Genomic DNA, 26,755 nt, shown 5'->3' with positions numbered 1-26,755 from the left:
ATTTTCCGTCCTTTGATGCGAAAGGATATTGAAAAATTCTATCAAAATTGGAAAATCAGCTTTTATATCTTTTATTTATTATAAACCTTTTAAAATTAAGAAAAAAGTAGACCGTCAACATCACCTCTCACACGATGTTGCCTTACGGTGTTGGACATAATTTCAAACTCCAAGTCATAAGTCAGTGAATTTGAGGGACCAATAATGACAAGTCGGTCATAGTTGGTTATGCTTCCTAACATTTTCCTAATTGTTATGTAATTATAATAGGTAATATCTTGACTAACAAGTTATGTTATTCTATATAAACTGAGTCATGGTTAAACATTATAGAGGATGTGTGAGATGCAACAGAGTCACGGTTCATCCAGAGACACACATAAGATGTAACCGAGTTAGGGTTCATCTAGATGGAACCAAGTTACCGTTCATTAACAGTCAAACCGAGTTAGTGTTGAGAGTTGTAATCAGTTTTTTAAATTATATTTTCTGATTAATATAAACAATAGTTAGTTGTTTAGTTTTGTGTTTGTTTATAGACCGTGTATCAATTTACAAATAAATAAATAAACTAGTCAAAATAGTAGAATATGAGAATTTTCATCCCACGTTAATGAAAGAAGAAAATGAAATCATTTCATCTTAATATAAATAGGAAAGTAAGTTCTTATCCCACATCGCTAAATTACAAAACTTATAATCTCTTTATAAGGAAGAGAGCTCGCATTATAATATTCTTATATGACAAGACACTCTCAGTGGTCCTAGCGAGGGTGTGAACAATGCGCACGGGCTCAGGCGAAGCGCGATGAGCGCAATGTGGCGCTTTGATTGCACACTTTGCATTTCGCAAGCTCACAACGCCGCTTATTGTTGCCTTAGTATTTTTGTGGAAAATATATATATATATATATATATATATATATATATATATATATATATATTGTAGTTCATCGCGATAGGCGACGTGGAGGTTACGCTAACATGACACGCCGCGGCATGCCAAGTGGCATATCTAGGGCTGACTCGGCAACCCTATAATCTCATCTCGCTACGTGATGACCTTATTTTTAAGGCCGTCGCGATGCGCGACCATATCCGAAATCAGCTATAAAAGGGGAGTCAATCAGACTTTCATTTCTCGTCCCAAATTCACAAATCTCTCTCACTTTCTGATATATATATATATATAGGAGTGTTGGTATAATACCCTTGAGGAGTCGTTACTAATCCGATCGAAAGAAGCTTCGTACGCGAATCCAAAAGCTATGTCTGAACAAAGTAAGACTTTGTGCCATCGTATAAAGTTTTTAATATCGTGATTATCATTATGATTATCGGGTTATACTAATCAAGATATACCACATTGTGTTTAACTAAGTGCTTAATACCAAGAAGCACTTTGTTTATAAACTTTCAAGGTGAGACATTCATGCTTTTGTACAACTCACATATGCGTGAGACAACTGGTTTTCCAATATTGTCATAATGATTTTTTAAACTTATTAAACTCATGACAGATAGTCCAAATGCTTTCAAAATGTTTTAATCACGTTATAGTGATTAAGTTTATGTAAATTTACGGGATAGTTACTACTGGTATTGTGGGGTTGTGTATACAAGGCTTGCCTAATAGGCTATTACACGTTACTTATTGGACAAATGTTAGCCGATAAGTAATATGACCGCAGTCACAAATACGATTGAGTGACAATTACCTTTCGGTAATTTGTAAGCAGACATGTGTAAAAACGTCTTAATGTTGTAATTGTAAAAATGTGTCGTTTATAAATGAATGTACTCACCAGTATTTCCTGCTGATCAAATATTTTTAAATATATTTCAGGTGACTTGTTAGAGACACAAGAATAATGTACGCAAGCATTCAACTTAAATAAGTGGCTTGTCATCAGAATAAAGAAATATGCTTTGTAAACCCTATAAAACTTATGTTTGTATAAGTACATGTCCATTCCCAGTTTGTAGGGATATTGGATTTTAATAATCCAAACTTGGTATATTGACCGATATTAATTCCAACTTATGAAATTCCCTACATTAATCCTAACTTTCACTCTATTGGCCCCCACTGAGCCTTTTCTTAACGAGAACTAACCCGTTTAGTTTTAAAGCAAAATATATCAAATTTTCAAGTTGAGGGAGACAAATGAAAAACGTAATTTAACTTAAAAACTCACCATCACGGCCGCCTCTGTCGCCACCGCCACCACTGCTGCCACTGTCGCCACCACCACCACTGCCATTGTCACCGCCACCACTGCTGCCACTGTCGCCACCACCACCACTGCCATTGTCACCGCCACCACCACCATTGATAACTGTTTTCTTTTTTTTTTTGTACGCTACAATTGATTATCACGATTTTGATATTGTTAAGCCAAACTCAATACAAAAAGTCAATATTTTTCTAATAATAATTGAACAATTAAAGAACAGTGTAACCGAGAGAAGTTATATATCTAATATGGAGCAGCACTTTAATGGCGAAAACCAACGCGGAGGACCCGGACTACTGCCTGATTTCATCAACAACTCTATTGGTCAAAGTAGCCCGTCAAATTGAAACGTTCAATTGCTCTCTATTTGACGCGTTTAGCAGCACGGTTTTCTGCGTCGATGTGATTTACGATCGAGCAGAAGATAACGGTTTGAATTTGCCAGCGACAGAGAAAAGGGAGGTGATTTGTTTAACCATGGGAATGGAGCATGTATTCGGAAGCGTCGGTCACGAGTACGATGATGGTCTGAAGCTTGTAAAGATAATCTCCACAAATAAGTTAAAATGGGTAATATTTAAAGTTTTTTTTGAACAACCAACAAACATAGAATGCCTAGGTATGACTCAATGGCTAAAGACTACCGCCAGCTGGCCTAACCTAGCCGTACGGAGCCCTTAAGCACCTCAAAGTTATCTCTAGTTCAGGGGAAAACCCACCAACCCGAAGACCGACCGGTGGTAAAACCCGGATGCCCTCAGAATCAAACTGAAGATCACAAAAATCTCAGTCACTCATATCCCCTAACAGTGTTGTAAGTGAGAATTGAACTTGAGACCCAAATTCTCTGTCACTACGTCACATTGGAAAGAAACATATTTATTTAAAGTTCTAGTAGGGTAAAATAGTCCTTACATGTATTATTTTTAATATTTGAAATAAAATGGATATGTTTGCAAAAATTTTAGTTTATGATATAGAAATATGCAATTAAAAATTTAGATTGGATATATATACGAGGATGAAATAATGCCATTGGCCTGGTTGACGAAACCCAAGAACATCATCGGTCGACCGACCATTCAACACAAGAAAATCAAAATTAAAATAAAGTGAAATAAATCCACGAGCTCCTCTTGATCTTCTTCATCATTATCATCAGTTGAAAACTCTCTCAATTCAGGTACATACATCATTAGGGTTTCACTTAAATCAGTCTCCCCAATTCTCATGGTTGTTTTATCTTTCTATTCTAGGGTTCTGTTCTTGGATCCGAAAGAAAAATTAAACTCACTTGTATACTAGTTCTTACTTAATAATAAGAAGAAGAAGAAGAAGAAAATATATATTATATTATGTCGTCGTCTGGTGGTGGGCTTCTTCCTAGATCTTCGAGTGCTCCGTTGAAAGACGGCATCCCTCCTAAAGAACTCCTCGACGATCTCTGCAGGTATTACTATTACTATTACTTCCATTTTTTTTACCACTTTTCCACTCTTGTTCTTACTATTAGCAGGCTTTCATAGATAGATGCTAGGGTTTCATGTTCTGATTATGATTATTATTATTATTATTATTATTATTATTATTGTCTTTTCAAGATGGTTGATATGACTTTGTCAGCCCCTCCCTGCCTTAGAATTATTAAGCTGTTCGTTATTAATAATTAGGGCTTTCGACTCAGGCGTTACAATTGGGCTGTCATACTTGTCTAAGGCACAAAGGATGAGCCTTGGGCCTACGCGCAAGGGGCTTAGAAAGCAAGGGCTCAAAATAAGAAAGGCGCATAGCATAAACATACTATTTTTTGGGGCTTTAGGCTTGTTTAGGATGGTTCCATGCCATTTTTGGATGTTTTAGACCACTATGCCTGGAATTTTCAGCATTTAGCCAGAATCTCATAGGAATTCGACCAAAATCTGTCTGGAATCTCACCCTAAGGTTGCCAGATCCCTGGATGGCAGCAAGGCACTTTCCCTGCTTCTCAGCTGCGCACCTGAAATTCTTTTGGCAACATAGGTCTCTGTAAGTGCGATGAATATGAGTAAAAGATTTTTTTTGGGTGGGGTGGGGGGGGGGATGATAATGCAATTTTATGTGGCGTCTCCGTAGGCTTAGCACAAATGTCAAGAGTTGATAGTGTTTTTCTTTTATGGTATGCTTGATGTTTAAGTTCTTGTCTTGTAAACTTATAGTGTTTTTTTTTTCAATTCATAAGTTTCCGGTTGCTGAAAGTGAAATCTGATAATTTGTTTTTCACCAAATTGCAGTCGATTTGTACTGAATGTGCCAAAGGAGGACCAACAATCATTTGAAAGGATTTTGTTTCTAGTGGAGTATGCACATTGGTTCTATGAAGACAATTCTGTGGAAAACAATCCATCTTTAAAGTCATTCACTCTCAAAGAATTCACCTCTTTAAGTATCCTTTGCTGTTAACTGTTTTACTACTGATTAATATTTTTAAATGATAATCATTTATTTTTTTCCTTAACATGCAATAGTGTTCAACAGTTGTGATGTTTTAAAGCCTTATGTCCCACATATAGACGACGTATTCAAAGATTTCACGTCATACAAGGTTCGAGTTCCTGTCACAGGTGCAATTATTTTGGATCAAACATATGAAAGGGTGAGCTTAATTTCTTATGAATTAATTAAATTTTGTATAACATATTCAGAGAGTTAATATTTGATGTTTGTATACAGTGTGTATTGGTTAAAGGATGGAAGGGAACAAGCTGGAGTTTTCCTAGAGGGAAAAAGAACAAAGATGAAGAAGATGATGCGTGTGCAATCAGAGAGGTTCTTGAAGAAACAGGATTTAACGTTTCAAAGCTTATTAACAAAGAGGAGTATATTGAAATGACATTTGGGCCACAGAGAGTCAGACTCTACATTGTTGGAGGTGTTAAAGATGATACCGCTTTTGCCCCACAAACCAAAAAGGAGATCAGTGTAAGTTGCTTGACGGTTTGACCACATTGTTGACCGAAAACCAAAATGGATTTTTTAATTGTTTGTCTTGATTGTAGGAAATTGCATGGCAACGTGTTGATGAACTTCAACCTGCGAACCGGGATGTGATATCACGCAGTGTAGTCGGTCTTAAGCTTTACATGGTGTCTCCATTTTTGAAGTAAGTTTTACATAATGTGCTAAACGAGTGAATATTGCCTGCATGCATATAAAAGTTAGCGCATCGTGATGGTATTCTCGAAATTTTATAAAACATTATATATCAAAAGAAAAAGAATATGCTACATCGATCAAAAAACATAAAAACAAATACCGATAGCGGTTCCGATAATACGGGTGCCGACAACCACGTTGTTCGATTGGTATCGGTTCGTTTTGTTACAGTTTTGGTATCTACAATTAGTATGGTTTACAACACAAAAGGTTGCATTATTCTAAACACAACTCTGTTCGTTACGGTACTGGTAGTTGGTATAGTTTACGATACTAAATTTTTTTTTATTTACAAAATGCTTACAAAAGTAACCCAAAAAATAAAATGATGTTTTACACCAATCAAGAACCAAAAGAACAAATATCAGTACCGGTACCAATGATGTTTGATCGCTAATGGTTCAGTTAATCATGATACTGGCACGGTATAGGTACGTGGCGACATACATAAAATCAAAATATGTGAGTGGGTAGTGTTTATAAGTTGGTGACTGTAGTGTATGTAGTATGAGTTTGCTTATTTTTAGCTACTAATGTTTAAAAATGGGTTTCATCAGATTTTTGAGAGCTTGGATTTCATCTCATCAACCCCCGGTTGCACCAAGACCAGATTCACCTGCTAGAGGTTTGTTATCTTACTTGCAACTAATGATGAGCTTCCACTTTGATTTTAATATTTATTTATTTTTGGAGGGCAGCCATGAGTTTGTGGAAGGCAAAAGGCAGTTCTTCGGGAAGTAACTTGGTGATAACTGAAACTGCATCAAACAGTAACTTGGCTTCGGTTTCAGTTTCAAACGATAAAGGGCCCGGGCGAAGCTTCAGGAACTTTCAGTTGGATAGTGGTCCCATATTGCAAGCTATTGAGACGGCTTTCTTGTGAATTGATTGCACATAACATAATGATGCATGTATAGGAGGGGTAAGTATTAGTCTTTTGGAGTCGTGTTGGCAGACTTTTGTATTTGGAATGGATGTACTTGGCAACTTCTGTGTTTTGGTAATCTGGATTTACATTTAAGTTGAGACATGAGCTACTTTTAGTTTGTTTCTTTGCCCGTTATGTATTTGTTTGGTACATGAACATGCGTATATATGAAAGTAGCTTAATGTTGGCAGTAAATTATAGCTTAGTCAAATGCAAATTTGTTTAGTTTGAGAATGCATTTTGCTTAAATATCATGCAAAAGCATCCGTTGGGAATCTGTTACTCATTTTCCCTTCAGATATGTGGGCATATCTGTTTATTTGTCTTGTGTGGTTAACAAGTATCCATTGCGATGCCCCTTATTCGAAAGCCGACTCACCGCAAAACCAATATAAAGATTTCAATTACATTATTAGTTACATTTTTATGATTATGCATATATTTATATATTCGGTTTCGATGTGGATGTCAGTTAAGATCATATTCGTCACAAAACCTAAAAAATAATTGAAGTTTCTCTCATTCCCAAAGACTAGGCTTGAATGTCTCGAGTTTTGATTTATGGGTTCATTTGATATCTCTATTGTTGAAATGATAACACAGAGCTTGCATTCCGTAACTTATGATTTTATGACTTTTGTGTTAAAAAAAAATAGCCTTTCTTTCCAGCTCTTTTAGTTTCATTAAACTTATTCTGGTAATCGGTTCTAAAGGTGCATTGCTCATTCGTTTTTAAGTGATATGACATCACATGTGTTGTTAGCTCAGGTTTTTGTTTGTGACATGTCCTAGTGTCCAATTTGTTAAATTTTCTATGATACTAAAGAATCCATGGTCCCCTTGTCCATCGAGTGGGATTTTTTTGTTTGATTCTTCTTACCATACATATGCAACACTTTCCATGAAGATTACATTGGCTTCTTGTCATCCGATTCATCCATCCATACCGAGTTCTAGCTTTGAAAGCCATTTTCTTTTCCGATGTATAGTTTTTAGTTTCTCCTAAGCGCAGGTGTGTTAATCATTGATGAGGAATATCAAATTGCACACAAGTTTTTAAATCCTTGCACAATTGTAGCATGTATTTAGATTGCAACCTTTACCATAGAAGCACAAGTGCAATTATAGAAATGACCCATAATTTCAAATAAGACACGTGACTAAGTTGGTGATCATAGAAATTAAGATAAACCTCCCTTTTGCTCAGAAAATGGTTAAAAAACAATCCCTTTAAACTAAGTGCAGCTCCATCTCTATTTCCAACATTAAAAAAAAAAAAAAACACCTACTTTTTAAGTTGCACAACACAAAGAGAAGCCTACAAAATCCTAAAAACACCACCTTTTTTTTTTTTTTGCCATCAAATTTGCAGCCCTTCAAAATCCAATTTGGTGCCATCTTTACATACAACTGCAGCATTTCCCTCTTCATCTTCTGCTGGTAATGCTGACATGGCTAGTGGAGATTTGAAGTCTTCATAGGTGCCTGTATTGCTTTTCACTTCAGTTGGTGCTGTGGCAGGCTTGATAGGAGCTGCAAAAACTGGAACCGCATGTCTAATAGTAACCGAAGGAGCTACAATAGACGGCCTTACAAATTGTGGAGAAAAGTGATTAGTCGGTGGCGCAGAGAAAACAGGAATGGAGTTGCGCATGGTCACTGGTGGGGCCCTCAATTGGCAAACAGGGATGTATGGGTCGGCTTCAACAGCAGGAAACCTGTGCGGGCGGGGTAGGGCGGCTGTTTGAGACAGTGGCTCACTTGCGGTGGTGGCGGCTGCAAATGGCTTTTGAGGTGTGTTTGTGCATGTTTGAGGCGTATTCGATTGGTGATGCTTACTAGGATCCATTTTGGGGCATATTAATGGAAGGATTTTGGATGTTGTAGATGACGATGGTTGGCCATTAGGTGCTTTTGGTCTTGGGGCTTGAAAACGGATTGGAAAGGGTATATTAGACATTCTTGCCCTTAATCTGAATTTCTGTAAAGCACGTGCCACAATAACATGTTCTTGTTCCTCAGCGTTCCCTTTTTGCAATGATAAACCTTCTGATTGCTCTGTTACTGAACAAACAGAGGATACAAATGTTATTCATATTGTATTCATTGTTAATATAAACAGATAGAATGTATATGCATAAAGCGGAGGTGCGAAGCGTTCATTTCACGAACAATAATATGTTGAGATTTGAACCAAATAATGCATTTGCACCTATTGCTTTGAATGCGATACACAAGGCGGTTATTTAACCGCCTTTGTTTCTCTCCCATTACTTTTGATTATTTTATGCATTGTGTATGTGGTCCTTAATGTGCCACATTTGCTAAAAAGATAATTATACCTAAAAAGTGTAAGAAGTAGAGGTGTAAACGAGCCAAGCGGGCTCGATAAAATCTCGAACCGAGCCAAGTTCGAACTCTAAAATAAGCTTGTTAAAAAAAACCAGCCTGAGCCAAGCTTCACTTATCGAGCATGAGAGGGCTCACAAGCCTATTATTTATAAAAAAATTAATTAAATATCTTGAATATATATTATATAATTTAATATAAATATTAATTATTATATATAAACTTAAAATAAAAAGTAACTAACAAAAATATATGTTATGTTATATAAAAAAAATTATTTAAGTACATATAAAATCTTCAAAACTTTATATAAACTAATTATTAAATAACTAATGAGTCAAACCCGAGCCTGATATGAGCCTGAGCTTGAAAGAACTACTCACAAGCCAAGCTCGAGCCTAGTCAAGCTCGGACTCAGCTCACTTACACCCTTAGTAGGAAGCCACAAGGAGACGCAAAGTAATAAAACACGCACTGAGGCACCGTTTAAAAAAAAAAGGCGCCGATGCACCATTCTATATTTTTGAACACAGCGTTATAATTTCCTTTTTAGCAGAACCCTTCACTATATATGAAAATGAATATAAAAATTCGAGGTGGATTCCTTAACAGTATGTCCTGCATTGGGAATGAAAACAAATGGCATGACTTACAAAGTTTTAGAGAAGACCAAGCTGACATGGCAGCATTCTTTTCAGCTTGTTTCTTATTTTTGGCTTGTTCACCCGTAAATATACAGCCAGCTAATTCTACAGTGCAGGTAAAAACAGGCCAACGGCCGAGGCATGATCTAAAAGTTGTGTATGTTGGTAAAGATGACCCTACCCTTTGAGATACCTCCTGCAGAAGGTTCTTGTACACCCCTGTCTCATCCTGTCAAAAATAGCATGCAAGATAATCCTTAACAGCAGTCTCATTCTTCAGATCAAAACCTTTAACTTATGAGTTATAAGAATAAAAAAAAATATAATTATTAGCTCAATTATGTAACTTCAATCAAAGAAGATAGGGATTTGGAACATAGTTAAGTGAGGACACGATAGAATAATTTAAATGCAGTGAAGATATTTTGAAGATTGCCTATTAATAAATGATTTCATGATGGGCTAGTAAGTACAATTACTTAGATACCTATCGTTCAAAATAACCATGCATGTTATTAAACAAGGTGATCCAACCACGACTTAAGAAAATGAAATCCGCCACGTCTCTAATGCCCGATAACCTACTTTCTGCCCAATAACACCCGCCCAAACCCTAAGTAGAAAATCCAGTTAGCCTTTTACCAACATCCTACAAGACCATAATAGCTTTCATCCCACTTTTCCATCAACCATTCCTCCTAAAGAATAAGAACATAGTGTGATGTTTTATGCAAGTACACATTCGAAGAGAACCATGCACAAAGGGGTGTGTAATCACATCAAACCATAAGATTTGTGCAAAATATGCAACACAACACTAAACTAGCTTCTCGTAGCTTGAGCTACCACAAGTGCACAGTCGGTTCACCCGTTATAGTAAAAGTGAACTATGCTTTGGCTAGATCTCCTATACAGATGAACAAACTCCATTTTAAAACATATAGAACTTGTTTCTAAATTGCAAAATCCACCTTAAGATACCCAAATCTAAAACTCACCACATTAAGGATTCTGGTTTCTAAATTAAGAGCAACTTAAACTCTTTACAACTTGTCGTTATTATTAATAAAAACGAATGGCCAGTTAATCAAATTCACTTTACCATAACTGATCGGTTTTCAGTTAACGGCTTACGGTTCAACTTTTGCTCACCCTAAGCGATAAAGTCATCTAAATCCAGTGAAGATATTTTATAAATTGCCTATTAATAAATAATTTCATGATGCTAATTACTTAACCTACCTATGGTCCAAAATAGCCTTTTAACAAAAGAAAAGAGGCGTTTCTAATTATTATTATTATTATTATTATTATTATTATTATTATTATTATTATTATTATTATTATTATTATTATAACTAAAAACATCAAATTCAAAATCCATAAGTTAATGGTTACAATAGAATAGAAACCCTAGAAATGAAATGAAGAGAGACTGAGACTGACCAGTATTCTAGCGGCCAAAGAATTAGAAGGACCTTGGGAGGCAAGCTCACCGAGAGCCACCTCAGCAGCAGAGTGTTCGGCCTGCCTCAACGTGGTGCAGTAATTAGGGCTCTCAAACGTCTCGCCGTTAAAATTAACAGTGGCCTTGAACCGCGGCGCGTGATCCGGACCTTCTCGTATGCACGTGTACGAAGGCAGATTGAAGCAGCTCCTCTGAGCTAATTCTTGCAGCTGGTTCTTATACATCTTGGCAAACACTAAAAACGTATTCGCTGTGGTTAGATTCGATGACTGATCATAGATATGATATGGTGTTTTCTAGGGTTTTGATTTCAGCAGCATGTGTATATGTAGTATACATTCAGTTATATGTATCTAAAGGTTTGGTGACGAGAGAGGTTTAGTAAAACAACGACGTGATGAGAGAGAATGAGTGACTGTACCATTTACACAATTTTCTGATTTTGAATTTTTTTTTAATTCACTGTGTTACTAAAAATGTTGTGTTCGCTACTTTTATATACTAAGCAAATATTCGGTACTGGTACCGGTGCTAATTTTGAATTTTTCATTCCTGATTGTTTTAAAAAGTTTATACTTGTAATGAAATGCTCATTTCGGTCTTGATACACGAAATCATTTGTTCATTTCTAGTGTGTCAGACTTAAGCACCCAAGATTTTGGGTTTGAGTTTCACGGATCATAAAGAAAGTTGTTTTTTATAAAGAGAAGAGAGGTGATTTAGGGACTAGGATCTTAAAATGTATTGATTGACTAATGTGACTTAAGTATCTAATTTGGGTATGTTATAAGATTAAAAATACCTCACTCATATTTTTATAATTATCATGAGATGGAGCTTATAAAAGGGTCGGTTGGGAACAATAAAGAAATTACTTTTACGTATTGAGTCATATGTTAATCAAATATTTGTAAGTAGTGATTAAATCGAAAAGAAAGTAAGCAAGCAACAAGTTGCGCCGCTACCCCATTTTGAACTGCAAACCTTAATCTTTTAGAAACTAAATTGGCTAATCTTAAAGTAATAACATTACTATGCATGACTCGTTGAACTCGAATAAGTAACTCCACAACTTTAAACGTAAGGAAAAGTAAAAGTGTTAAAAGCAAAAGAAATAAATTACTTTTTGGCTAGACTCTTGGATGGGCAATAAATTGATATGAAAGTTTATGGAGAATTTCAAGGTTGATGGGTGATATGAAAGTTTATGGAGATTATGTCACATGGAATTGCAATTGGGAGAGAGCTTTTAGACTTCAAGGAGAATTTATGATATGGGAGCAATGTAAAAAACTGTAACAGATGAAATTTTCATATGGTAAAGATAAATGGAAATGGATGTACAATCCATTAAAAGAGAACTCGTCACAGTCCTTATGGTTGGTGATTGAAAATAAAATTTGCTCCCATTTCAACTTGCTTTTTGATTGAATTAAATGGTTGCCTATCAAAATCAATTTCTTTGTGTGGCGGGCAGTCTTTAATGAACTCCCTTTATTGGCTTTCATTGTAAAAGGAGGGAGTTAGTATCTTTGCTAAGGAGTTCTATAAAAGGTGATTAATGCGATAAAAGATGTGGTGTATATGGAGATCGAGACATTAAAAAGTCTTCAAAGATAAAAGTTCGTGCTCACAAAGGACAAACTGACAAAAGTCATATCTTTCTTATATTGATTAATCATAGGATGTCAGGTGGTTAGGGTGGTACAGTTGGTGTAAATTCGATGTAATTTGTAAATTTTAACTTAGGTTTATTATTTGGGTCTTAGTTTCTTGTTAAGGGCGATCTTTCTTGGTATAATATATCCACCATTCAAAAATATATAAGATTGTACAATAAAGTAACTTTTATAAGAATATCATATATTGTTAAATAATCTAAAATCGTTAGAAATTACCCTAAGCTCCTGTTCGTTTCAAGGATTTGGAAGGAATCCTAAGGAATGAGATTTTAAATCCCATGAATTGATATGTTCGTTTCATTAAATGAAAGAATGGGAATGGAAACTAAATCCCATCAAATCCCACGTTTCATGGGATTTCAAAATCTCACCTATTTGAAAGGATTGTTATGGAAAATAAAAACCCCTCCAAAAAAAATTCAAAAAAACTAATAAAAAAACCATAACTCAAAATATAAATCAAAAACGAAAAATGTAAAAAAACTAAAACGTTTCCTTCATTGTCCTCGTTCTTCAAAAAAAAAAACAACCCGAGAATGAAGAAGATTCCAATTCCAATACATATTAATCAACCAAACACATGAAAGGGATTCTCAAACATTCCATTCCAAATCCAAATCCAATTCCAATTCTAAATCCTTTAAAAAAAGTCCGTGAAACGAACGGGCCCTAAAAACATAGTGTAGGACGAATTATATGAAGGGATCTATTATTTCATTTATCAAGCGTAAGTACCTAGATAGGAGATTTAGGAATGACAAAATCGAATTAATCTATAACTCTAAAATGATTAGAATAACATATATAGACTCTATTTGTACAGTTATTGCAACTATGATAATATAATGTTGTCACTCCTTGTTGTTAACAACCTAATATAGTCGAGAATGTTGGCTCATTAAAAACCTTAAAAACCATATTTTCTCTTCATGAGACTTTTGGATCGGTTACGTTGTCTTGTAAAACATTTATTGGGCAAAACTTAGTGAAAAGAAAAATAGTGTAAGATGTATAACATTTTCCCCTTTAAAAAAATATGTCATTTAAGTGGTTGGTGTGTTCTTCTATTAAGGTTGCTCAAAGTCGTGCAGTTAATGATGTGGCATATGATCTTTTGACGTGCAAATATATATGTCAAGCAATGTTCACTAAATGCATAAGCTATGCACTTCTTAAATCTCATGGCATCAATTTTTTATAATGGCATATCCAGTAGACACGTTTAACATGATCTATGACTAATTGACTACCCTCTCATTTGATCGGTTTAGTTGCTTCTCACATATTCAAGTGATATGTCATCATTCTCTTGAAGCATGTGAGCTGTACAAAGTGTAAGAAGGATTTTAGACTATTAGATTAAGAAAGTTAACGAAAGAGATAAAAAGAGATTGCCACATCATAATATTTCAAGCGTGAAAAGGCCTGGAGAGGCAAAATTGGTAAAGCATAACATTGTTATTGTTGACTTTTACTAAGTTTTTCATTTTTTTAAAACGTCCATGATCTTTTCATACAACATTATTTATTTAAGAAAATTATATGATAAAATCGAGCATTTGATTCTCTTTAGTTTGAGTACCCTATGCTATACTTGAAAAAAATCAATTAAAAAAAACGCAGATGTGTTGTGCGTATAACGACGTGATTACGTGCATGCCTAATTACGAAAATAGGTTGCCCATTCTCAAGGATTCGAGGACAAATCATGCTGTAAGGAGGGTGGACTTGTAACGTCAGTAAATTTCCTGTGTAGTAGAATCTCGAGTATAGCTTTGCATAAATGATGGATTTGTCATCTTGAAAACTAAGGGGTTTTATTGTATTTCTTGAAAGTGCTTTTAAATAACTTTGGGAGCAAGGAGTTTGTCTTATCAATCTTGATGTAACATCCGTATTTTGAGATTACTAAATAAAAGAGAATTTATTGTTACGTGTGTGTCGTTCGTTTAATTGTGTGAGTGTTTATATTTGGATAAGGATTGGGTTTGGTAAAGGAAGTGAGTGGTGGGGCCCATAGCCTTCTATATAAGGTCATTCCCCCCATCCTTTCACTATTTTCTTCCCACAACACACACACACCTCCTAGAATACACACATACTCTCTCTCAAGATTCGAACACAAATTCGGGTTAAAGTAAGGAAGATTTTGTGTGCAAGAGTCTTCAAATAGCAAGAACACGTCCAGATCTACGCGTTGTCCAGATCTGAACTCGAACCCGCATGTGAAAGGTGGGTTTTGGTTTAAAAGGTTAAGTTTTGTGGTAGAATCGACATGCAAACAGATATAATGATAGATCGGGTTATGAAATGTAAGAAAAACATAAACTTGGTGAGTTTTAACCTCACGGGTGTGTCATAGAACAAAAAGGTGATGGTCGGACCATGAAAAACATGGGTATACAAAGTTGGTACAACCCAAAACCCATAAAAAAGTAGAATCGGGTCCTAATGAAGAGTCTCGAAGGAAAATGGCCTTAAAATGTAAAAAGGAAGTAAAAGGGGGTTTTCTCGCAAGAAAAGAGCTTCGCATCGCATGCCATGCGAAATCCAAGAATTTCTCATCGCACGCCATGCGAAGCGAAATATACCATGCGAAGCGAAATCGCATGCGAAATTCCATGCGAAATTCCAAGCGAAATTCCATGCGAAATTCCATGCGAAATTCCATGCGAAGTGGCCATGCGAAATTTCATGAAATCCATTTTCTAATGCGTTTTTTATGAAGGACCTATTATCGAAAATAAAATTTTTCTGAGTTGACCTGGCAGCTCAACCCCTTTGGACCCTTCTAGGGGCTGCCGCCCCTAGACCCCGCTACCAGGGGCGCTGCCCCCGGACTCCCATTAGTGGAGGGTTCAGTGATGTAGATGTTTGAGGTAGTAGTGATAAATAATTGACACTCGTTATGTGTTGCACAGTTAGCCGCACACAGCTAAGGAAGGGCATTACCATTAACGGTGAGAGAAACCGGCTTCAGGTGAGTTCTAGCCCCATTTCTCTTGAAATGTTTTCGAGGCTGTGTGCATACTTGTAAGACTAGTAACATATGTACTTATATGATTAATGAGAATGATTAATGCAAGAATGGAAGAAAAATGTTAGAACTTGTATGTGTTAGTTGTCTAACTTAACATGATTGTAAGAGTCTAGAAAGAATATAATATAAGAGTCAGGGTGACAGGCCCTTCTAATACCTGGGCAAGAATAGTAAGAGTCTCGTGTAAGAGTCAGGGTGACAGGCCCTTATAATACCTGGGCAAGAATAGAGTGGCCGACTCTATGATATCGGTGCAAGAGGTCAGGTGGTAGACCCTTATAATATCTGTGCAAGAGGTCGGGTGGCAGACAAGAGATCGGGTGGTAGACCCTTATAATATCTGTGCAAGAATGTAAGAATAACTGTATGTTTGTAAGAAATAGTAAGATTAAGGAAAGAATAAAGTAATGTTTGTTTGTAAATAAAAGAATGTGTAAGAATAATTACTTGTAAACGAAAGAATAAAGTAATGTGAATGTAAGACGAAAGGAAACAAGAACAGGATAAAGGTAAGAACGGTACCTACGGGTACAAGTGTGTAAGGATAATTCTATAACTTGTTAAACTAGAACTCACTCAGCGTAGCTAACTTTTAGTATGCACGCAGGTAAGTAGAATGAGGCGGGTTGCTTGAGGTGGGACACGTGGCAAATGGATAAAGGCTGGCATTGAAAACGGAAGATTCACGTGTCGTTTATGTTATTGTTTAAGACTTAATGTATTTTGTTAAGAAAAGTACTTATGTTATGTAAGAATGTTTAATATTAAGTTTTCCGCGAAAAGTTTTTAATTAACTTTGATTTTAGAACTGTGTTTATGAGTAAATCCAACACCAAAGTAGGGTCACCGGGGACGGGGCCTTACACTTGAGGGATTAACCTTGTAATTCATTCAAAATTAAAAACATCATCATCATCATCATCATACTCAGAAAATCCCACCGATAGCAAAGCTATGGTAGGGTCTGAGGAGGGTAAGATGTAGACAGCCTTACCTCTACCCCATAGGAATAGAGAGGCTGCTTCCAGTGAGACCCCTAGCTTGATAGTGGTTTTGCATCAAGCCTTGGACATAAAGCACATAACATGTATCTGCCTAACCCTAAACTAGAGACCACAAGATTTTTTTCATCTTCTCCTCTTGTTAAATCAAGGTGTTCAAGGCTGCTCGAGGTTGATTCAAGGTGATTTGAAGAAATGGAAGAATGAGTTGAGCTCAAAATGGTGACAGGGTTTAACCTAAATAAAATTTAGTAGGTTTTCTAGGTTTCCGGCGGGTTGTTTGGTTTTCCAGCGATGGTTTTGGTGGCGAAGATGGTACAGGGTGGTAGTGCTCAGCAACGCGGTCACGTGGATTTATTATTTGCTTGATTTCGAGTTCGTATGACCAAGTTATGAGCAAAACAAGAAAGGGTTCGCATTCCGGCTGACGATTCAGTTTTTTGGTAGACTGTTTGGTTTTCCGGCGATGGTGGAGGCAGTTTCCGGCGGTGGGAACTGGTGGCTTTGATGGGGTTCGGCGTGACGAACGTGTAGATATATTATTTTCCCAAAATGGAGTTCGTTTGATAGGGTTTCGAGCTATTCGACTGTTAACAGGTAAAATCGAACGATCCGGGAGGCTGTTTTCGGTTCTGGCAGCTGTGGTGGTGGAGGCAGCCTATTATTGTATTTTTTTAAGGTCCGGCATGTCGAGACGAGTTTGTGGATATGTGATTCGTGCTTATCGGAGTTCGTATGGTCAAGTTATGAACATTTCTGTTTTTTTGTTCGCACCGGCAGTTTGGGATGTTGTGCGTATGGGTTCAAATAACTTATACTCGAAGGTTTGACTTGATGAATCTTTGATGTATTGTTTGGTATGATTGTGGTATATGAGAAAATTTTCGGGAATGAGGGTTGAGAACGTTTTTTTCGGTAATATTATTTATAGGTTATTTTTATGCAAATGGACGCGTTGGTTGTATTGATTGGGAACCTTGTGAAGTTTGAGATTAGGGATTTTGATTATATCGGATTCTAAGGTATGTAATTAGCATAATATCTAAATTATCATGGCCATTTGAGTTGTTTTGATTGGTCAATTGTCGATAGTTCGAAAACTAGGGTTCTCGTGTGTTTAGTCGTTAATTGTCCGATTCGCGTGTAGTTTAAGGGAATTGCCAACCCAATCAGATTGTGTAGTATTAGGATAATATATGGGCTGTAAGAATATTAATTTTTGTCAAAACGGGGGTAATTTGGTTGGTGATTATTCAAAGGGGTCGTTAGAGCGTGAATTCTCGTTTAATCGTTAATTCGTATGTTGTTCAAGGGAAATTACCGACCCAATCAGCTCGTGTAGGGTCGTGTGGTTGTATTGGCTGTAATAACATTAAACTTTATCTACACAAGGCCGATTTGATTAGTGATTACTTAAACAGTTAGTTAACGCGCGAATTCGGCACAATTAACTTGAAACGGTTATAGTTTTGGGTAGGGATGAGCAAAAATCGGTACGGTACCGATTGGTACCGGTACTGAATCTGTGACATCCGTGGTAAAACCGAGTACACCTTAGTACTTACAAACTCGAATAAGCGTTTAACCGCTTATTGCGTAACGAACAAACGAATAACCAAACGGGTCTGGTTATGGTCCGGATATCCCGGGGTGCCATCTATAAGTGATATACGATCTATGCAAGCTAAAATATTAGTAATATGGCCTTAGTTCGATAGCAAACAAGTTAAACGAAAACATGCTCGTTTAACTACCCGCTATAGATTTAAACGCGAAAGATAGTTACAAACCAAGCATTGTATCATCCGTTAAGCCGAAAAAGACTTACCAAACACTTATTGGAAATGTTTTAAGCGATCCGTGAAAATATTTTTGATTTTTACAAACATACAGTATGTTTTTATAAATTTACACAAAAATAGCCGAAAAACGCTCGTTTTCGCTCCGTTTGTCGCACCCGATATATTTTTGTCGCCAAAACCGAACCCGAAATAAATTTGGACTCGGCATTTCATGTTTGGGCACGTAAATCGAGAAAAGTGGGCCAAATGGGCCCAAAAGGGGACCCAACGAGCCCAGCCCGCCAAAGAAGACTTTTACCCCTTTATTTTCCTTTCACATATAAACTAGATTTTAGATATTTTCACACAATTTTCCACATTCAACTTCTGGAACTCTTCTTCTCCTGCCAAAACCAGCAAGAAACAAGGTAAAGAGGTCTTAAATAATCGATTTTCGGCTTGTTTAAACTCGTTTAACAACATATAAACATGTCTTGATTGCCAAAAATCATTCCTAACCATGTAAAAACCCTAAAAATGGTCCATAAACATGTTTTTAACATACACATGGTGAGGAACCTAGTTTGATAGTTTTTTTTGGCCATAAACACGGATTAAAGGGTTGAAACGGCGTTTCTACGGTTCAAAAGTTCCTTTTTTGTGCACTAGCCGAAACCCTAAGTTAAGGGCTGTTATGTTGATGAAAAATTTCTTGGTTTGTGATATAGGACCTGTACCTAGCTTATATAGAAGCAGAAGAACCCGAAAATTGGATTAAGAGAGCGAAAACGAACCAAAACCGAAAAGGTAATACCATTTACTCGATGACGGGCTGTTTAGGTTAAGGTTGTGATGTGCATATTTTTAGGCCTTGAAATTTTTCAGGGACATCAGGGACCATGTCAATGAGTCCCTGTTCAAATTTGGTAATTTTTTGACCATCCGAGAATATTTGGAGAATTTATTACCGAATTGGGACGCTTATTTGGGAAAAATAGCTAAAATACTTCAAAAATTAAGAAATTTTTCTGGAAACTCAGATTTGATGTATTTTAATCACATATGAATTTTTGGATAATTTGGAGAAGTCTAAAGGTATTTTGTGTATATGCGTTCGTGTGAATTTTTATAGCCGAATTTGGGTCGAAAAGAATATCACACGAGCTTTTTACATTCTGGAAATGATACAGGTTGTTTTGGGACATGATTTGAGCATTTAGAAATTTTTGTGGAATTTTTGGAAATTGTTTGGGATAAACAGACGATTTTCAGGCGAAATAAAGCTGATAAAATGAAATTTTATAAATTATTAAATCAGTAAATAATTCCAGAAATATTTTTATAAAAATCTACATATTTTAATTGATAATCTTCTAAATTTTCATAATTTAATGATTAACGGTTAATTAATTATCCTAATTTAAAGATTAAACAAATTCAGTTTTTATAAAAACCGGCAAGTTCGCGACTAACGAACCTGCGGGAATATCAAAACACCAAGAGTGATCAAAAATCATATTTTTGGACTAATTAAGTAAAAACGAACTTTTCTATGAAAAACCTGGACAATCCGGATAGATTGTGCGCGTTTCTTCTTAAATCAAACTGAATAAACGGAAACGGGCCCCGAGGCTAATCCGGTACCCCAGTATGTGATCCATCTTTATAAATTAATCATTTTATTAACCAATACATTTACCCAAGCTTATTTTCCCATAACTGTTTTCTGAACGCGTAAAAAAACAACTTGGCCCAGCTGGGAAAACAGGAGTCTGAGCCAAGTTCGGTTTTAAGTATTAGACATTGAACAACATCACAACCTGTAACATCTGCCCCGATCCGACCCGACCCAGGTACCCGTTTCTCTGACCCGATCTCTTTCTTTTATTATTTAATATTTATACTTATATTTTACTTTTAATAATAATATATATTTTCCTTCCCGCCTCTCTCTCTTTCTTTCCGCCGTCCCCTCCCTCTTCCTTCTCTCTTTCCGCCTTCTTTTCCCTCTTGTCGCCGTCCCGCCCTTACGCTTTGTTTCCCTCTTTGCTTGTCCTTTGGTTCTTCCCGCCTAAGGATGTCTGCAGCTCCACGCGCCAGACTCCTTACATGGAAGCCTGCGTGAAGACATCTTGTTCCTGCGATGTGTGAAGAGAACTCTTCTCGCAGCACGCTAAGAATGCATGTTCTTCCCGCAATGCGCTAAGAATGTATGTTCTTCCCGCGATGCGCTTAGAATTCTAGTTCACGCAGCACGCTAAGGATGCGATTCTTCCCGCGGTGCGCTAAGGGTTGTTGTGCCAGCCTTCGCGCTCGCGCACTCAGCCTTCCCGCGCTTAACCCTTGTATCTTCTGTTTAAATCTAGCCGTTTGCTTTTGTGTTGTCTTATCTTTTGAGCCGTTGACCTAACCCATCTAATGTCTGAATAGTTACTTTCGGCGCAGCATGCGCACCAACCCCATTGGTTGACAGATAAAGTGACTGACATAATCTTTTGAGATCTGCTTTTGCCATGCTTGACCAGTACCTTTATCTGACCCGCCCATGCTTTTTACTGTTCCCTGACAGCTTTATCTTGCCCCCTGCAGCTGCCATATCTTTTGATATCTTTACTTTTCAGAACTTTTTACCGTTGATATCTTTTCTTTTACTTTTTGAGATCTTTTCCCCTTTTTCTAGGGTTTGTGTCTCCTAGGGTTTTCCTATAAATAATAATAATATTTTCATAACACATCACACACAAACACTTAATCTCTCCTGTTCTCTTGCTCCTTGCTCTCTCTGCCGTCTTCCTCTCCTGCCTCCGTCTTCCTCCCTGTTCTTCCCTGCTTTTCCGGTAATATATATATATTATATATAATAATTTACTTATTAATTATCCTAACTTATAATCAAGACTTAAAACAGATCATTAAAACAATAATCTTATTTATAGGTTAACTTGTGCTTGTTTAAAGTTGGTTCTTGCTTTATCTTACACCGCATCGTTTATCAAGTGAGTTATCTCGTATCTAATCCCTTTTTTATTTTAAATGCTTTGGGATGTTCATGTGTTCATACAAAACTTGAGTCTTAAACTGTTTATGAACTTTAGTCGCGCAGTATCCCATGTGTTGAGGACGTAGACTTGGCTGTTTATTTGTATGTGTGGATCATTAACCGTCTTGTCGGTCTATTCCGCAGTTTTCATGGTACCATTAGATGAACACGGGAGAACATTCGTTTATGATTTTCTCTTTTGTTTACACATGCACAGTTAGTCTTGTTTGTGAGCTCAATTGTGAGCACTGGCAGTCTTGTCTCTTAGAGTTGGTCCCGATCAGATTACACCCTTGTTGAAAACCAGACATACACATGTTGCGCGCAGATTTATTGTTATCTATGTATTGTATTAAACTTGATTCCTCACCAACACGCAAGTGTTTGACGTTTATTTTAACACATGTTCAGGTTTGCAGTAGCTGTTTTGGAGCTTGTGGACACATAGGACGTTTTTACTTTTGGACCTAGATTAAAATGTATCAAGACAAGTTAATGTTGTTTGAATGTTATAATTTAAAATATATTGATTTATGTTTGATTTATGTTCTATATTTTCCCCGCTGCGCGTGCGCGATAAAATGTGTATTAATAAATATTGACACCAATAGTGTCACGAGTAATGAAACAATATGTGGTGCCCCGATGTATAATCCGCCTTTGGTCGGGGTGTTACAGATTGGTATCAGAGCTCGTTGACTTTAGGATAGGTGGTTAGACGTAACGGCCTAGAATACCTAAGAGTCCCTTCTCGCGCATGAGAGAAATCTCATGTTTGCGCGCTTATTGTTAATTACTCGTTATTTATGAATATGCTCGCACTCGCGCAGTATATGATTTTATGTTTTATTTCGCGATATTTCGATTTTGGTTGAATTTCGATTTTTATTGATTTTACTTACATATTCGTTTGTGGGATTTGAAAATCCGAAAAGTCATGGTGATACATGAATAGTTGATTTTCAATTTCCATTTACGATTATGTTCTGAGGTTGGAGACTTGAAAAGTCATGGTGATACATGAATTGTCAACCTCCAATACTCATTTTCTTGTATATTTTATATTGAAGATTGGAAAGTCATGGTGATACATGAATCGTCAATCTCCAATACTCGTTTACTCGTATATTTTAAATTGGGAATTCGGAAAGTCATGGTGATACATGAATTGTCGATTTCTGATTCGAATTTGTTACCTTTATTAAGTCTGCATTTTGGGTCATTTATTTTACTTTAACTTTTGATAGCATCTAACTCCGTGAAACCAAGCTTTATAAAGTTATACTCTGCGATAAAACCAAGATATTAACTAAAATTAAAACTTTTATAGAATGCCTCCGCTATCTCGCCGATTTCAGAGAAGAGAAGCCTCGCGCATGCGTAGACAGCAACGTTCCCAGGAAATGGCCGCCGCAATAGCCCAAGCTTTGAGCCAAAACAATACCAACACCTCGAGTTATAACATTAAGACATTTAATGCGGGTAACCCTCCAAAGTTCACAGGTCTCGAAGGAGCCACCGTGATGCTCCAGTGGCTCGAGAAGATAGAAAACACTTTCCTTCACACCCAATGCCCCTCAGAAAGACGAACCCTATATGCTTCCAGTGTCCTGGAATCCAGAGCGCTTACATGGTGGAATGGAGTAGCTCATGCGCGTGGCGCAGAGGCTGCTTCTAGCATGAGAATTCTGCCCTCCCAACGAAGTTAAGCGCCTGGAGGAAGAATTCTGGAACTTGAAGCAATACAGCGGTGAAGCGCGCAAGTACGCGACGCGCTTCCACGAGCTAAGCTTACTGGTCCCTCACCTTGTTACCCCTTCACGCCGAGCAATCGAGAAATTCCTTGGGGGTCTCCCCATGGAAATTCAAGATTCTGTATGGGCCAGAAACCCAGTTACCCTCTCTGACGCCATCGAGTTGGCCGCTGTGCTTAGCGACAACCATGTCAGAGCAGGAACCCTGTTCCTGCGGGGAACTGAGAAGACCAAAACCACCAAAACTGTCCCTGAACCCGCAGAAACCAAACCAGAACCCTCAAACCGTAACAACCTCAAGCGCAGGCGCAAGGCCTATGCGCTTACCAACCCGCCCATTGTCCAGCAACCCGCATACCAACCCCCAGTTTACGCGCCTAACCCACTGTCAACCTACCCAGCACCTCCTGCAGTCCATAACTATGCCTTAACCAATCCAGCACTCCCTGCCCCGCCAACTAAGAAACCTTATACAGGAAACCATCCCTTTTGCCCAACCTGTAGATTTCACCACCCAACCCAAACCCCGTGTCGACTTTGTAACCGATGTGGCCGTACTGGTCACACTGCTGAAAACTGTAGAGTCCTTCCCGCCAATCCAATTGCGCCAACACCACCAGTCTACCCGCAGAACCCACAATCAATCTACCAAAACCCACGACCCAGATCGTGCTTTAACTGCGGTGATCCCAGTCATTTCCGGAACGCGTGCCCAAGACTACAAGTTCAGATTACGCAAGCGAATCCGGTGAACCAGATTTCGAACCAAGTGACGCGTGGACGAGCTTTTAACATAACCGCGCACCAAGCGCAAGCGAATAATGACGTAGTTAATGGTACATTTTTGCTTAACGGATTTTATGCTTCTGTACTTTTTGATACTGGCGCCGATCGAAGTTTTATCTCTCGCGCCTTCGAGCAGAAGCTTGCGCGACCGCGCAACGATTTAAAAGAAGATTTTTCAGTTGAATTGGCTAATGGTGAAATTATTTTAATTAACTCAGTGATTAAAGATTGTACGCTTAATCTTAACGAAAACGATTTTCTGATTGACCTCATCCCTATGCCTCTTGGAAGCTTTGATGTTATTATTGGTATGGACTGGCTCTCGCATAATCGCGCCGAAGTTATTTGCGCCAAGAAATTGATTCGCCTACCTCGAGAAAATGGTGATCTTTACATTTACGGCGAAAAACCCTCCAGTGGTCTTAAACTTATGTCTTGCGCCGAAGCCCAAAGACTCATGCGGAAGAAGTGTATTGCATTTCTAGCCCATGTGGTTAAACCTGTTGAAGAGAAGAAGCTTCGCGATATCCCTGTTGTGCGTGATTTCCCTGAAGTTTTTCCTGATGATCTTCCTGGTATCCCTCCCGCTCGTGAAGTCGAGTTCCGTATTGATCTTGTCCCTGGTGCTTCCCCCGTAGCTAAATCTCCTTATCGTCTTGCACCCGCTGAGATGCAAGAATTGGCCAGCCAACTTCAAGAGTTGACTGCTAAAGGATTCATTCGCCCTAGCTCTTCGCCCTGGGGTGCTCCGGTGTTGTTCGTTAAAAAGAAAGATGGATCGTTTCGCATGTGCATTGATTACCGCGAGTTGAACAAACTCACCATTAAAAACCGGTATCCCTTACCGCGTATTGACGACCTCTTTGATCAACTCCAAGGTGCCTCTTGTTTCTCGAAGATTGATCTCCGCTCTGGCTATCACCAGTTGCGCATCCGCGATGAAGATGTCCCGAAGACTGCTTTTCGAACTCGTTATGGCCATTTTGAATTCTTGGTCATGTCCTTCGGTCTAACCAACGCACCCGCCGTTTTCATGGATCTTATGAATCGGGTGTGTAGGCCTTTCTTGGATAAATTCGTGATCGTGTTTATCGATGATGTTCTGGTGTATTCTAAGACCAAGGCCGAGCATGAGCAACATCTCCGATTGGTATTGCAAAAGCTTAGAGCCGAGCAACTCTATGCTAAGCTTTCCAAGTGTGAATTTTGGTCTGATGAAGTACAGTTTCTTGGTCATGTTGTAAACAAGATGGGTATTCATGTCGACCCATCCAAGATTGAAGCAATCAAGAACTGGATTACGCCATCCTCTCCTTCTGAGATCCGTTCCTTTCTAGGCTTAGCTGGTTATTACCGGCGCTTTATTTCGAACTTCTCGAAGATCGCTTTGCCTTTAACAGCTCTGACGCACAAAGGTAAACCGTATATTTGGGGCTCGAAGCAAGAAGAAGCCTTTCTGACGCTCAAGCGTTTGTTGTGTGAAGCTCCTGTTCTTGCGCTACCCGAGGGTAATGATGATTTTGTCGTGTATTGCGATGCATCCAACCAAGGTCTCGGTTGTGTTCTTATGCAACGAGGCAAGGTTATCGCTTACGCATCAAGGCAACTTAAGGTTCATGAAAAGAATTATACAACTCACGACCTCGAGCTTGGTGCAGTTGTTTTTGCCTTGAAGATCTGGAGACACTACCTTTATGGTACTAAGTGCATCCTTTACACTGACCATAAAAGCCTTCAGCATATCTTTGATCAGAAGGAACTTAACATGAGGCAACGCCGATGGAACGAACTCATCAGCGATTACGATTGTGAGATCCGGTATCATCCTGGTAAGGCTAATGTGGTAGCCGATGCGCTCAGCCGAAAACCCTGCCAACTTAACTGTATCTTGCCGCGCACCCAGCTTCACTTCGCGCCGATTCAAAGCAACCTTGAATCGCGTATTCGTGACGCGCAGCGCGCATCCATCAGTAATGGTAACCTTCGCGCCGAGTTAGCGTGTGGCGCGGAAGCACTCTTTGTCCCTAATCTGAGTGGAATTCTCTGCTATCTCAGTCGCATCTGGATCCCTTGTGATGAGAATCTTCGCGCTGATATCCTGAGTGAAGCGCACAAATCTCGGTATTCTATTCATCCCGGCGCTGATAAGATGTACAAGGATTTGCGCATTACTTATTGGTGGCCCGGTATGAAAAAGGATATTGCTGTGTTCGTAGCTAAATGTCTGACTTGTTCTAAAGTGAAAGCTGAACACCAACGCCCATCTGGTTTGCTCGAACAACCTGAAATTCCTACGTGGAAATGGGAAGGTATAGCGATGGACTTTATTACCAAGTTACCTTTGACAGCAAGCAAACATGATAGCATCTGGGTAATAGTGGATCGGTTGACTAAATCTGCTCACTTTCTGCCCATTCGTGAAAACTACCGTGTTGAGCATCTCGCGCAGCTTTATGTCAAGGAAATTGTCTGCCGCCATGGTACTCCTTTGAGCATCATATCCGATCGCGATGGCCGTTTTATATCTCGCTTTTGGAAATCTCTCCAATCTGCGCTAGGAACTCGCTTGGACATGAGTACTGCATATCATCCTCAGACTGACGGACAGTCTGAGCGAACTATTCAAACTCTTGAGGATATGCTCCGATCTTGTGTTCTTGATTTTGGAGGTAATTGGGATTCACACCTACCTTTGATCGAGTTCTCTTATAATAACAGCTATCATTCCAGTATTGGTATGGCCCCATTTGAAGCACTTTACGGTCGTAAATGCCGCTCCCCGATTTGTTGGAGCGAAGTGGGTGAAACTCAAATCACAGGACCCGAACTTGTTCAAGAGACAACCGATAAAA

The 26,755-nt window shown here is 38.1% G+C and overlaps 2 protein-coding genes across 2 annotated transcripts; one reads left to right on the top strand and one right to left on the bottom strand.

Moving 5' to 3' along the window:
* Positions 1-3,592: 3,592 nt before the first annotated feature.
* On the top strand, positions 3,593-6,359 carry LOC143619921 (mRNA-decapping enzyme subunit 2-like). The gene is made up of 7 exons (XM_077091741.1): positions 3,593-3,687; positions 4,508-4,659; positions 4,742-4,869; positions 4,947-5,195; positions 5,273-5,376; positions 5,987-6,054; positions 6,128-6,359. The coding sequence occupies exons 1-7, from the start codon at positions 3,593-3,595 to the stop codon at positions 6,310-6,312; spliced, it is 981 nt and encodes a 326-aa protein (XP_076947856.1). The 3' UTR covers positions 6,313-6,359.
* Positions 6,360-7,710: 1,351 nt separating this feature from the next.
* LOC143619920 (double-stranded RNA-binding protein 2-like) lies at positions 7,711-11,043 on the bottom strand. The gene is made up of 3 exons (XM_077091740.1): positions 10,798-11,043; positions 9,361-9,580; positions 7,711-8,421 (listed from the first exon to the last, which is right to left on the bottom strand). The coding sequence occupies exons 1-3, from the start codon at positions 11,041-11,043 to the stop codon at positions 7,718-7,720; spliced, it is 1,170 nt and encodes a 389-aa protein (XP_076947855.1). The 3' UTR covers positions 7,711-7,717.
* Positions 11,044-26,755: the final 15,712 nt, after the last annotated feature.

This window comes from Bidens hawaiensis, unplaced genomic scaffold, assembly GCF_021521415.1.
Source record: "Bidens hawaiensis isolate Kalapana, Puna unplaced genomic scaffold, B.hawaiensis_p1.1 tig00002525_1, whole genome shotgun sequence".
Lineage (NCBI taxonomy): Eukaryota > Viridiplantae > Streptophyta > Magnoliopsida > Asterales > Asteraceae > Bidens > Bidens hawaiensis.
This window is presented reverse-complemented; position numbering and strand designations above follow the sequence as displayed.